The sequence below is a fragment of the Sprattus sprattus genome (genome assembly GCF_963457725.1).
Source record: "Sprattus sprattus genome assembly, chromosome: 17".
In the NCBI taxonomy this organism is placed as follows: Eukaryota; Metazoa; Chordata; class Actinopteri; order Clupeiformes; family Clupeidae; genus Sprattus; species Sprattus sprattus.
In genome coordinates, this window is record NC_137915.1 from 5265892 (window position 1) to 5280891 (window position 15000).

The 15000-nt window shown below is 46.6% G+C and overlaps 1 protein-coding gene across 1 annotated transcript in view; it reads right to left on the minus strand.

Moving 5' to 3' along the window:
- Positions 1-15000, minus strand: part of gpr158a (G protein-coupled receptor 158a) — a gene marked incomplete at both ends in the record, with an annotated part of 75237 nt that overhangs the window by 48046 nt on the left and 12191 nt on the right. Inside the window, one exon of the mRNA XM_080855739.1 lies at positions 13613-13718. Coding sequence (XP_080711865.1) covers positions 13613-13718 — 106 coding nt within the window. The remainder of the gene's footprint in view (positions 1-13612; positions 13719-15000) is intronic.

A 15000-nucleotide genomic window follows, 5' to 3' on the forward strand; every position in this document is an offset into this window, starting at 1 on the left:
AGAAGCAAACTAAATTAGATGCAACTGCAATGTTTTAGGTGATCTATGCAGTAATGGCTACCTGTCACAGACAGACACCTCTATCAACACTACAATGGACTATTTGTAACAGGACCACTTGCATTGGATTTGGATGGTCTTGGCATGTCTGTCCAGTGTAGCTGTTTCTGTAGCCTAAATAGTGTGAGGTAAGATAGGATCTTTCAATTACAAATCAGTCAACTAGCTTATTTGCATTAGCCAAGGTGTAATTAGCATGCATAGGTAGATTAATCTGTTATCGTTGCTAGATGATTGTTTCGGCAATGTTCACAAGCACACTGTGCTCTAATATGGAGATGGCTAAAGTTGGGTCCTGTGTGTAATTTATTAGCCAAGATAAAAATTGTGTCTACAACCGGGACAGTGACTGACAAATGTACTAGCATCTGCACCACATTTTCTGTTAACATGAAAGTTGTCACTCGTTCGCTCGTATGATAACGGCCTGATCCTGGTCAGATAGTTCATTAAAGAGGTCTTGGGCCGAGTGATATATGGTAATGCTATTAGATCATGGACATCTTTGACAGCACAGCCATAAACAAACCTATATCCCTTGCCAACACACTGGCAAGTGACACCTGACCAGACAGCTGTTTTTATGCCGTGCCATTAATCCATTCCATTAAAAAATAGAAAGGGGGTGATTTGAGCCAGGCGTCGGCAGCGTTTCTCTTGCTATGTGTTGACCCGTTCACAACAAAAGATTATTTACACATTGCTTGGCGTGTGTGTGTTAGCCTTTACTCTCCAAACCTGTTTCACTGCCCAGGCAGCAGATTATTTGACCCAGACCTGCCCAGATTTGACCCATATTTGACCCCGATTTGACCCTGATTTGGTCCTGATTTGGCCCACACCCAGTTCCTATCTGGGTGGCTAGTGTTTTCAGTGAGTTCTCCTTCTCTTCTGCTTGTTTGATCATGGTTACCGGCACAAGCTTCTTCAGGAGGAGAACGAAACAATGTCCTGTAAACTGACCCCTCTGTTGAATCCTGGCAGATGAGTGGTCTGTTGTGACAGGACCTTGAGTGACTCAGCAGTCTTATGTGTGTCTGGATAGGTGTTGAGTGACTCAGCAGTCTAATGTGTGTCCAGGTGTTGATTATCATTCATGTTTCAAATTCTGTTTCTGTTGTTTAAGTGTTCAGTGGGTACCTGCATTGTCTTTCAAATAATACTTTCTCTTCCTTCTGTGTTTCTAGTGAGAGTGTGTGTGTGTGTGTGTGTGTGTGTGTGTGTGTGTTTGAGAGAGAGCGAGAGATAGATAGAGAGAGAGAAAGGCAGACAGACAGTGTATGTGTAAATGTTATACTCTGTCACATCATAATGACTCACTGTTTAACTAGTCATGGTTCTTTCTTTGATCAACAATGTGTACGCTCTAAAACTTGTAGCTATGGCAAAAAATGTCATTTCATTCATGCCAATAAAGAATCATTTGATTTGCTTTGATTTGACAACAGACAGGGAGAGAGAGAGAGAGTGCGAGAGAGAGAGAGAGCGCGCGCGAGAGCGCGAGAGAGAGAGAGAGAGAGAGAGAGATAGAGCGCGCGAGAGAGAGCGAGAGAGAGCGAGAGAGAGCGCGCGAGAGCGAGGGAGAGATAGAGAGATAGAGAGAGAGGGAGTAGATACATACATACAGTACATGGTCATAAATTCTAACCCCATCCTATTGGTCATGATTCAGCCTATCCTATCTAATTCTCCAGCTATGACAGATTCCCAGAGGGGCACAGAGCCATTCACAGCCACTGGTTTGCACTATTAATTCTTAATCTTGTTAAAACGCCGCCTCGTCTGAAGAGATAACAAGAACTAATCAGCTTTTCCTCAGATGACATTAGAGCAGCTAAACCAGGAGACCCAACATGGAGGCTGCCTCACCTTTGCTCACCAGCAGGGGGCTAAATCAGGCAAGAACAGAACAGTAACGGAAAGAGAAAGATGGAAAGACAACAAGAGAGGGAGAGAGGGAGCAATGTTATACAGCCAACGCCACAATATCACCTCCTAACAACAAGTATCTCAGTCACTTTCACAAGAAACAAAATGTGTACAATTGCCACGGCAACGCTACTACTGATGAGCTCCTTGTGGGCCTGATGAAATGCCAACAACAAATTAAATTAAAAATGTTGTGTTCCATATTTTGCCCTTTCGATCGAAAGTCTGTGGGTCTATGCACCAATGCTCATCACGTCTACCAACTGATGTAAAACAGAGTCCTGTTTTTTTTGCCTGCTAGCACGCGAGCTGTGGAAGTGACAGATGTTTTGAGCTGCGGTAATTGGAGCGATCGCGCGCTAATGTTCTCAGCAGGCAAGCCGCCTCCCTTTGGAGACTCGGCAAACAGCAAGGTGCGGCCTACCTTTGGGTGGTGTGTGTGTGTGTGTGTGTGTGTGTGTCCCTTTGGGTGGTCCTTCAAACGGACGCCAGCGCATTCAAACGGTATTAGGCAATTATATCGCGTTAGGCTGACACTCATTTTAATATCGCCAGCTGCTTTCTATTTCTCCATTTATCCTTCTCTCTCTCTCTCTCTCTCTCTCTCCCTATCTCTTTCTCTCTCTCTCATTCAGACACACACACACACACACACACACACACACACACACACACACACACGACACATAGACATTCAGACACCCACACACACACACATCTTCACCCACACACACACATTCAGACACACACACACATTCAGACACAAACACACACACCCACACACACACATTCAGACACACACACGCACACACACATCTTCACCCACACACACACATTCAGACACAAACACACACACCACACACACACATTCAGACACACACACACACACACACACACACACACACACACACACGCACACGCACACACGCACACACACACACACACACACACACACACGCTGCCTGTGAGCAGTGCCCTGTCTGGTGCCATTACAGCCAGACACCATCAGCCGCAGCAGGAATAGAGAAGGCAAAAACAAGAAAGAGGAAAAAAGAGAGAGAGGTGAGAAGAGAAATGAGGTGCGCCACAGAGAGGGAGATGGGGTGAGGGTGTTTGTGTTATTGAGTGTGTGTGTGTGAGTAGAAGTGTGTGTGTATGTGTGTGTGTGTGTGTGTGTGGGGGGGGGGGGTGTGTATGTGTGAGAGGGAGATGGGGTGAGGGTGTTTGTGTTATTGAGTGTGTGTGTGTGAGTAGAAGTGTGTGTGTATGTGTGTGTGTGTGTGTGGGGGGGGGGGTGTGTATGTGTGAGAGGGAGATGGGGTGAGGGTGAGGGTGTTTGTGTTATTGAGTGTGTGAGCGAGTAGAGGTGTGTGTGTGTGTGGGGGGGGGGGGGTGAACAAGAGAGAGATAGTGTGTGTATGAGAGGAAGAGAAAAAGAGAAAGAGAGAGAAAGTGAAAGAGAGTGAGAGAAATGGTGCATCACGGAGAGAAGACAAACATGTTTACCCATGACGGCCATTTTAATCCAGCTCATTAATTTAACATCACAGTGGGCTGCAGAGAGCAGGCAAAGATGTGACATGACAACAGCCCTCTGGGAAGGCAAGGGAAAGGAAGGGCTAATGTCACCTGCTGATCCTGAACCTGCCCTCAATGAAAAGCACAGCTATGTATTAAAGAAAAACTGATTGAAAGTGCTTATTGCTATTTTGGTTTGAACCCTCGATGAACCTCATTCTCTGCCTCATGGCTACTTAATGTGTACGTACAGTCGTGGCCAAAAGTTTTGAGAATGACACGAATATACATTTTCGCAAAGTTTGCTGCTTCAGTGTCTTTAGTTATTTTTGACAGATGTTAATATGGAAGACTGAAGTATAATTACAAACATTTAATAAGTGTCAAAGGCTTTTATTGACAATAACATGAAGTTAATGCTGTCAATTAACTTCTGGGCCACATCCTGACTGATGGAAGCCCATTCTTGCATAATCAATGCTTTGAGTTTGTCAGAATTAGATTTTTTTGTTTGTCCACCTGCCCTTTGAGGATTGACCACAAGTTCTGGGGAGTTTCCTGGACAATGGACCCAACATATCAATGTTTTGTTCCCCGAGCCACTTAGTTATCACTTTTGCCTTTCCCAACCATCCAGGAACAGTTTGGTTATGAACAATGCCTTTTCCAGCATGATGGAGCACCTTGCCATAAGGCAAAAGTGATAACTAAGTGGCTCGGGGAACAAAACATCGATATTTTGGGTCCATTGTCCAGGAAACTCCCCAGACCTTAATCCCATTGAGAACTTGTGGTCAGTCCTCAAAGGGCGGATGGACAAACAAAAAAAATCAAATTCTGACAAACTCAAAGCATTGATTATGCAAGAATGGGCTGCCATCAGTCAGGATAACTTCAAAGTCTCTTATTTAGTAAGCCAGTTAGCTATATTCTACTTTAGCAAACATACTAGTCTAATCTTAGTGAGCCTGCCCCTTAAGACAGGCTTTGCTCTACCCATCTAGTCTGCTTGATTACAGCCTTATCTGGCCAGCTTCTTCAACAGTGATCATTTGTTCTCCTCCGTAGTCCAGAGAGTGCCTCCTGAGGCCAAGAGTCTGCATAGAGCGCTAGGCTAATTTATGGGGACATCCATCCTCATCTCCCACTGTCATGCTCAGAGCAGGGGACCGGCCCCTCTGCACAGACCCCTGGCACCTTATTGGAGCAGGAGGGTGACGGACAAATGAGATGTCCAGTAGTAGGACAGAGAGACAGACAGCAAGACCAAGACATACAGCCAACTCAAATATTGAAAATACTTCACAATGAGCTCCCATTGTTCTGTGTCATATTTACTGCATCGATCACAGGCATTCTATCGGGTTCCACACCTAATGGATTTAGAACCTTAGGCTATTTATCACCGAATCAGTGTTATAAGATCCTCAATAAATATCTTCCATCACATTCATCGTGTGTGTGTGGAACACTTCAAAAGGAAATACTTTAAAATGAAAAACAACTGAACAAGGACGAGACGAAGGGTGGTCATTTTCTTGAGTAGCCCTTCGTCATGCTAATAACACACACACACACACACACACACACACACACACACACACACACACACACACACACACACACACGCGCGCGCGTGCTAATAACACGGCTCAAACTCTTGGATGATCCAGCTGGCCCATGGCCACATGAGGCAGCGGCAGAATTGATTGTCATATATTGGGTTTGACGGCAGCACTCGGTGCAGGGGGCTAAATCAGTGTGTATGTGTGTGTGTGTGTGTGTGTGTGTGTGTGAGTGTGTGCGGGGCGGGGGCAGTGTGTCGGCCGCCTCGGGACGCCAGCCTGGTTGGTTACTGCGCAGCCATTCATTCATTCATTTACAAATGCTTCATGGAAAACGTATGGCTACTTCATTTGCCCCTTAGACTTTATCTCTATATCACTCAAACTCACTCATTCTGTCAGTCACACACACACACACACACACACACACACACACACACACACACACACACACACACACACCTTTCCTCTATCCCTATGTGTCTCTCTCTTACCTGAGATTCTGTCTGACTGCCTCTAGTCTACAATCTTCTCTACCTTATTTCATCTCCGTCTCTGGGTTGCCCTGGGTTCTCTTCTCTCTCTCTCCTATTCTCTCCCTCCATCTCTCTCTCTCTCTCTCTGTCTCTGTCTGCTTTCTCTCCCTCTCTTCCTGTCTGAAACTCTATCTTCCCCTGTCTGAGAACACACCCCCTCCCTATCACAGGCTATTATTAGCAACACCACCACAGCACAACCAGGGAAAAGAAGAGAAAATAATCGATTCCTTCTCAATGACTCTGACCCTGTAGAACACAACATACACAAACACAAGTAATCTTCAATCCTGTGTGACTGGAAAATAAACAAGAAACAAGTCAACAACAACAACAACAACCATTACGTTATCTTGCTCTTTCTCTCTCTCTTAATAAGGACAAGGAACTCAAATCTACTGCATTTGCAATTGAATGAGCCCCTCACACACACACACACAGTCTTTTCCTTCTCGTAGATCTGGTGGAAGTGTACACACACGCCACGTTCAACCATCCAATTATCGGCACTAGAACTTCCACTGGGAAGGAGACGTTCTCTCTCAGCTCAGCAGCGAGGAGAGAGAAGACACGCTCTCCATCTGAACCCTAGCGGAAAGCAGGAGCGGAACAGAGAGGCTGGTTTGAACTGCGCAGCGGGAGACGCTTCCCACTCACACACGCACACACACACACACATACGAAGCCTGCACGCACACACACACACACACACCCACCCACACACACACACACACACACACACACATCCACACACATTCAAACACACAGGCATAATTACAGAGTCTTGAACACACAAATGAACACTCGCACACAAGGCCCATGAATGCACTTGCACATCCACATACACACTCAAACACACACACACACACACACACACACACACACACACACACACACACACACAAGTCAGCTGTCAGATCCATTGCTACTCAGAGATGTTCGATGGGGGGAGGAGCCACTTTCCAGTGGTGGATCGATGGCAATGGTTTGGACTTTAGTCTTTAGAGAGCTCTGGAGATAGACTTTAGTCTTTAGAGAGCTCTGGCGATAGACAAAGCAGGGAGTCAGCCTTCTCCTCCTCTCCTTGCTTCGCCTCTATGGGCCCGATTTTGATGGCAAAAAAAGAAATTCTGCTTTTTCCACAAAATATCTCTTTTCTTGGCCTCAACGGAAAACAGAAAGAGATTGCTTAGGTTAGTCCAGCTGTTCAACCTCATCAACATTAACAGAGCTTGCAACCACTCATATCTTATACCCTCCCCATTCATACAGACCACTGGTCACTGCAGCTCCATATCTCATACCCTCCCCATTCAAACAGACCACTGGTCACTGCAGCTCCATATCTCATACCCTCCCCATTCAAACAGACCACTGGTCAGTGCAGCTCCATATCTCATACACTCCCCATTCAAACAAACCACTGGTCACTGCAGCTCCATATCTCATACACTCCCCATTCAAACAGACCACTGGTCACTGCAGCTCCATATCTTATACCCTCCCCATTCAAACAGACCACTGGTCACTGCAGCTCCATATCTCATACCCTCCCCATTCAAACAGACCACTGGTCACTGCAGCTCCATATCTCATACCCTCCCCATTCAAACAGACCACTGGTCACTGCAGCTCCATATCTCATACACTCCCCATTCAAACAGACCACTGGTCAGTGCTGCTGTTCCATTTAACAGGGGTCATATATATTATTTAATGAATCAAGGCAAAGAGAAGCGCAGCTGGAAATGGCTGTGTGGCTTGATGTTCAAATGTGAATACAAACTGTCATATCCACATATGACTTTTTTTCAGTTTCAGTCTAGTAAGTATTCAGACACTACTGGTGGTATCTGGTGGACAATCTGTTGTCCCTGAGCAGAGTGAAGTGTAGGTTTGACTTGTCATTATGAAGCAGGGATGTAACGGTGAATACAACTCATGGGGATTCAATACAACTGATTAGGCTTCTATGGCAAACAAATGCAATCGAACAAGAGACTGGACATTTTATGGTCTTATTATCAACAAACTGAAAAACCTCATCAACATTAACAGAGCTTGCAACCACTCATATCTTATACCCTCCCCATTCATACAGACCACTGGTCACTGCAGCTCCATATCTCATACCCTCCCCATTCAAACAGACCACTGGTCACTGCAGCTCCATATCTCATACACTCCCCATTCAAACAGACTACTGGTCACTGCAGCTCCATATCTCATACCCTCCCCATTCAAACAGACTACTGGTCACTGCAGCTCCATATCTCATACCCTCCCCATTCAAACAGACTACTGGTCACTGCAGCTCCATATCTCATACCCTCCCCATTCAAACAGACCACTGACTTTTTTTCAGTTTCAGTCTAGTAAGTATTCAGACACTACTGGTGGTATCTGGTGGACAATCTGTTGTCCCTGAGCAGAGTGAAGTGTAGGTTTGACTTGTCATTATGAAGCAGGGATGTAACGGTGAATACAACTCATGGGGATTCAATACAACTGATTAGGCTTCTATGGCAAACAAATGCAATCGAACAAGAGACTGGACATTTTATGGTCTTATTATCAACAAACTGAAAAACTGCCAGAAACTCCTTATATCTGTTTCTCTCTCTTTCTGATCTTTATTTGTCTGTCTCTCTGTTTGTTTGTCTCTCTGTCTGTCTCTCTCTCTCTCTCTCTTTGTCTCTCTCTCTCTCTCTCTTACCCTCAATTTATTTTAATATAGTTGTAACAGTAAACCTACTTCTGTCTGTTAATAAACTATTCATCATTTATTGCATCATGGCTCTGCATAGTTAATGTCAGACTAACTGAATTACTGTTCACGGTAATCCTATCATCTAATAAAGTCAGACAAACAAGGTTATCTATCTCAGTCCTTGAATATAAATGTGTGTGTTGGTTGTCATTCTCTCTCTCTCTCTCTCTTTCTCCTTCTGTGTGTGTGTGTGTGTGTTTGTGAGAGAGAGAGAGAGGATGTCAACACCTCCCCTAGCATTCAAGCTGGACAATCAAATACATACTTGCAACCACTTTCCTCTAAGACCATTTGAAAAGACATAATGTGCAGACAGGACATTTCATACACAGATATTTTGGGGTTGTACACAGTCTGCAATATCAGAACTCCGTTGAGACCAAACTCCACCTATTTAGGCCCATAATAAGTCTCTCTTGCAGGTGTGTAATGTTATTGAGACCAAACTCCACCTATTTAGGCCCATAATAAGTCTCTCTTGCAGGTGTGTAATGTTATTGAGACCAAACTCCACCTATTTAGGGCCATGGTAAGCCTGTCTTGCAGGTGTGTAATGTTAAGGCTGCAATATCTTCCCAGCTGCTCCAGGCCTCATTAGCTCCCCTCTGCCCGCTCCTCGGCATGCGTTGTGTGGGGAGAAGAGTTGATGATGCGTGTGGAAAAGAAGGAGAGGAAGAGGAAGGAGGGACACACGGCTATCTCTCTTTCCCTCTCTCTCTCTCTCTCTCCCACTGTCCATCTCTCTCTCTCTCTCTCTCTCTCTCTCCCACTGTCCATCTCTCTCTCTCTCTCCCACTGTCCATCTCTCTCTCTCTCTCTCTCTCTCTCCCACTGTCCATCTCTCTCTCTCTCTCCCACTGTCCATCTCTCTCTCTCTCTCTCTCTCTCTATCTCTCTCTCCCACTGTCCATCTCTCTCTCTCTCTCCCACTGTCCATCTCTCTCTCTCTCTCTCTCTCTCTATCTCTCTCTCCCACTGTCCATCTCTCTCTCTCTCTCCCACTGTCCATCTCTCTCTCTCTCTCTCTCTCTCTCTCTCCCACTGTCCATCTCTCTCTCTCTCTCTTTCTCTCTCCCACTGTCCATCTCTCTCTCTCTCTCTCTCTCTCTCTATCTCTCTCTCCCACTCTCCATCTCTCTCTCTCTCTCTCTCTCTCTCTCTCTCGACCTGAGTGGACGTGCGTGTGTGAGCTCCGTGAGTGAGTGTGAGTGAGCAAGTGCTACTTCTAACTTTTCTCCCTTTGTGTGTTGTTTATATGTGTTTAATCGTTTTAATTATTTTGGTGGCACTTTAGTTTTACAACTACTGAGGTTTTGGTTTAGCTGGGTGTTTGTAAATATCACTTCTTGTTTCCCCGTGGAGTCTGCGACCAGCTTGTTGCTGGGAGTATGGCGGCCGCGGGAAGCATGGATTTTGACAAACTAACGCGCCTTCATGGTATCAAAGTTGAATGCACCGCAAGTGTGGAGAACGTTAGTTTGTCGGTTGGAAATTTAATTGGGCACGGTAACGTGAAGTCGGCTTCACGAATGAATAATGCGGTGGTGTTGTTTCTCAACACAATTGAGAACGCTAATGAGGTAATTGTGAGGGGTATAGTACTCAATGATTCCTACATGCCAGTCCTCCCACTCAGTACCCCCGCCAAGAAAGTTATAATTTCAAATGTACCCCCGTTCATCAAAGATGAGCTTATTGTTAAAGAGTTGCAACGCTATGGCAAGCTGGTTTCATCTGTTCGAAAAATCCCTCTGGGATGTAAATCGCCCCTACTTCGACATCTAGTGTCTTTTAGAAGGCAAGCATACATGGTCCTAAATAGTGGCATGGAGGAGATTGAGCTTGTGTTCAAATTAAGGGTGGACGGGTTCGATTATGTGGTGTATGCAACGTCAGACACTGCGTTAAAATGTTTCAGTTGCGGTGGAATAGGACACATCGGGCGTTTTTGTCCCGGTAAAAAGGGCAACACAAAGGAGGACACTCCAGCCAAAACCAATGTGGCTGAGTCCCCCATAGTTGTTCCCCCAGACACTGAGGTAGAACCCTCGGAGGATGGGACCGAGGGAAGCGGACTTGAGGGCGGTCTTCAGTCCGTAGTGGATCTGATTGTGCTTTGCCCCGAAGCCGTGGCCGGTGATTCGGTGCTGATTGAGCCAGCCGTGGCAGAGGTAGCTGCGGCTGGGCCAGGTGAAACTGCTAATGAGAAGGGGCATTCAGTAAAGACACTGACAGTGCCTCAACCGTCAGTGAATGTGGCTCAGGCTGAGGCTATTGACATAGACCCAGTCTTTAAAGTACCGGCGAAGAGAAAGATAGACCCGGTGGAGGTTACCGGGTCTAAAGTGAAAAAAGACACACACACGAGTGGTAATCTGGATAGCGATTGCGAATCCATTGACTCAAACTGGTCCGAGTGTTCGCAGGGAGAGGCACAGCTCTCCAGCGAAGAAACGAAATATACTGCAGAGGCAATTAACAGTTTCCTACGCGACACGAAAGGGTTGCGGAAAGTGGAGGTGGAACTGTATTTTCCTGATTGCTCGCAGTTTGTTAACGATGTTGTCTGTTTCATGAGGGAGGGTGCATTTGAGGATAACGATGTTTTTCGTCTCCGGAAAATATTGAGCAAATTGAGGAAAAAGTTGCGTGATAAAACAACTAAGCCTACTTAGTTTATATGTATGTGTAAGGAAGGGTTTTGTATGACTTGTAATATTGTTTGCTCCTGTGTTGGAATAACTGAGCCTGGTTTCAATTGTGTGTTATAATGTACAGTGATTTTTGTTTCTGCAAACCAATGGCAAATATTTCTGTGGAAAAAAACTGTGTGCTCATTTGATGATGATTTTCATTTCCGTTTGTTTTGAATAAGGTGTAAGTTGGCGTTACTGTTTACAAATAAAAGTTTTTTATAAAATCAAAAAAAAAAATCTCTCTCTCTCTATCTATCTCTCCCACTGTCCATCTCTCTCTCTCTCTCTTTCTCTCTCTCTTTCTCTCTCCCACTGTCCATCTCTCTCTCTCTCTCTCTCTCTCTCTCTCTCTCTCTATCTCTCTCTCCCACTCTCCATCTCTCTCTCTCTCTCTCTCTCTCTCTATCTCTCTCTCCCACTGTCCATCTCTCTCTCTCTCTCTCTCTCTCTCTCTCTCTCTCTCTCCCACTGTCCAGCCAGCTGATTAATGAAAGGAAATTAACCTGTGTTTGCATATGAAGGGGCTCAGGGGCTCAGAGCTGCTTTATCGCGCCACAACACAACACAACACTCAAATACTGATTACGCTGCTATTTATAACATTACCCCCACAAGGGACACCCCACCTCCCACACCTACCCCACCTCTTTCTCAGTCTAAAGGGGGGCGAGGCGGGGGTTGTGCCCATGATGTCAGCTTATTGACGAGGAGGGGAGAGGAGAGGAGTGGAGTGGAGAGGAGAGGAGAGGAGAGGAGAGGAGAGGAGTGGAGAGGAGTGGAGAGGAGAGGAGAGGAGAGGAGAGGAGAGGAGAGGAGAGGAGAGGCGGGTGAGAGGAGAGGAGAGGAGAGGAGAGGAGAGGAGAGGAGAGGAGAGGAGAGGCGGGTGAGAGGAGAGGAGAGGAGAGGAGTGGAGAGGAGAGACACATACACAAACACACACACACACACACACACACACACACACACACACACACACACACACACACACACACAATGAAACACAAATAACACCGGGGGCCATAAGAGTGGAGTGGAGTGGACATGTAAACACAAATAACAGCTATCTCTTCACATTCAAAGATCACTTGTACACTGACATACAAACATACACACACACACACACACACACACACACACACACACACACACACACACACACACACACACACACACACACACACACACACACACACACACACACACACACACACACACACACACACACACACAATGAAAAACAAAGAACACATGTCCACAGTGGAGTGGACATGTAAACACTAATAACAGCTATCTCTTCACCTTCGAAAAATCACTTGTACACTGACATACAAACACACACACACACACACACACTCTCACACAGAACTCACACACACATTCACACCTCCACACACTACTGTCCGTCAGTGGCTGTGGTTAGGTTAATAATTTAGCGACCTTCCTGAAATCCATTACATTGCATGCATTATAGAGGAGCCAGGGCCATAGCAGTTGTCAAAAATCTATTCCTCTCATGATAACCTCGGCCCAAACATCAGCGCCACTGAGCGTTATCCGCCAGCCTGGGGGCCACATCAGAGCCTGGGGGGCCACATCACAGCCTGAGGGGCCACTCAACAGCCTGGGGGGCCACTCAACAGCCTGGGGGGCCACTCAACAGCCTGGGGGGGGGGCCACATCAAATTGTGTTGAGCAAAGAGACGAACAAATCAGGTGCATCTCATCAGATGTGCCCACCAGCGGGCATCACGCCACCCCCCCCCCCCTCACCTCTGCCCCTGTACTAGGATGGCAGAGACGCGTCTGACTGTGACCCGCAGATGCAAAGCTTGTTTAGAGCTTTACTGTAAGAACATTATGTGAGAGTGATGGGGAGGACTCCTTCATTGGCTAACCTGGACTGCAATTCCAGAAACCATTGTTGGCCAACCACCATGGTAACCATAGGTTACGGTAACCGTAGAGAGAGAGTGTCTCTCTGTCATTTAACTGTGGTAGTTTTTCAATGACACTTTTGGGAAACGCTGCGGAGGGTGGCCTTCTCACTAGGTGCTCATAACAGACTTACAGGGTATGATCCATTTCATGTCCTCTACATTAGTAAGACATAATGAAAAGTGTATACATTTCCTCTTCAAAAGGGGAAAATCAGAGGGAATAAAACAAAGTTGATCACCTCTGACTACACAGCCATATCAAATTGCAGCCTAGACATTAATCTACTAATTTCTCCAGGAGGATACAGCAAGCTACAAACAGCTTTGCAGTTTCCCCTTCAGCTTCAATCAATCAATCAATCAATCAATTAGTTTATTTAATCAAGAGGGACAGACAGTGCACATTCATGAACATTAAGATGTAAATGCACCCAATTATAGCCAAAAGGCTAGTTTCCATTGGCAGTCCCCCTGCCTGAGTGTGTGTGTGAGCTTCACTCAATGCCGCTGTCTGGGGTCCCCTCCCTTCAGCTTTACTCAATGCCAATGTCTGGGGTCTCCTTGTGCCAAAGCTGCAGCCCCAGGGGCCCGGCCCACTCACCTCCATGCTGGTCTGGTTGCATGTGTGGGTCCCTGCAAACCAGCCTTCGCTGGAGCACTGGTTGATGTCCACAGCCTGCAGGTCCACGTCCACTCTCACCGCGCCCCTGCAAGGGAAACAGAAGATGGGAGACGCTGTCAACAAAACCTTCAATGAGAGGTGGGGCTGCACACACACACACACGCACGCACGCACGCACGCACACACACACACACACACACAGACACACACACACGCACGCACGCACGCACGCACGCACGCACGCACGCACGCACGCACGCACGCACGCACACACACACACACACACACACACACGTCACACACGTCACACACACACACACACACACACACACACACACACGCACACACGCACGCACACACACACACACACACACACACACGTCACACACACACACGCACACAGACACACACACACACACACACACACACACACACACACACACACACACACACACACACACACACACACACACACACACATAGCCTAATAAGGGCTCCCTAACATTGTGCTTAGACGGTAAGTGGTAAATCATGCAGAAAATACTCAAAGCTAACGTATGTTGATTAAGAGACACCTAGTATCCTCACTTGGCTACTTTGAATTTAAAGGCAAAACATCTTGACTTAGATGCGGAGGATGGGGGACCCAATCATATGACTGTGATGAGAAAAACAGCATGCACAAGCACAAATAAGAGAGACTGACTTTTCACTCTAGGACAATACCACTCATTGATTGGCTGGGTAGAGCCCCCCCCCACCCACACCCTTCCTCACCCTGGGAGCAAGGCCAATTAAATCAGCTCTGTTGTTTACCACCAACCATCAGCACACACACACACACACACACACACACACACACACACACACACACCAACCATCAGCACCCTTTGGCCCCCTCACCAGCAACAAACACATTAAGTCAGTTGAAAACACACACACACACACACACACACACACACACACATAACCCAGACGCGCACACACTCACACAGACACAAACACACATGCACGCAAGCGCACACACACACAGAGAGGCACATACACATACACATACACAAATGCACACACACGCACACACACACACACACACACAGAGAGGCACATACACATACACAAATGCACACGCGCACACACACACACACACACACACACACACACATGCGTGCATACATACACACACAGCATGGAAGAATGCACACGTGGCTAGTGTTAGCATTTGAGTGGGTGTGGGAGTGGATTGGCAGGCGAGAGAGAGCGGTTGTGGAGCGGGGAGCGGGGCGCGAGGCGCTAATAGGGCTTTAGAGCGAGGCTTCTTTAGAGCGAGGCCCTTCTTATCATGTTCATTATTAATGGAGCTGGCCCCC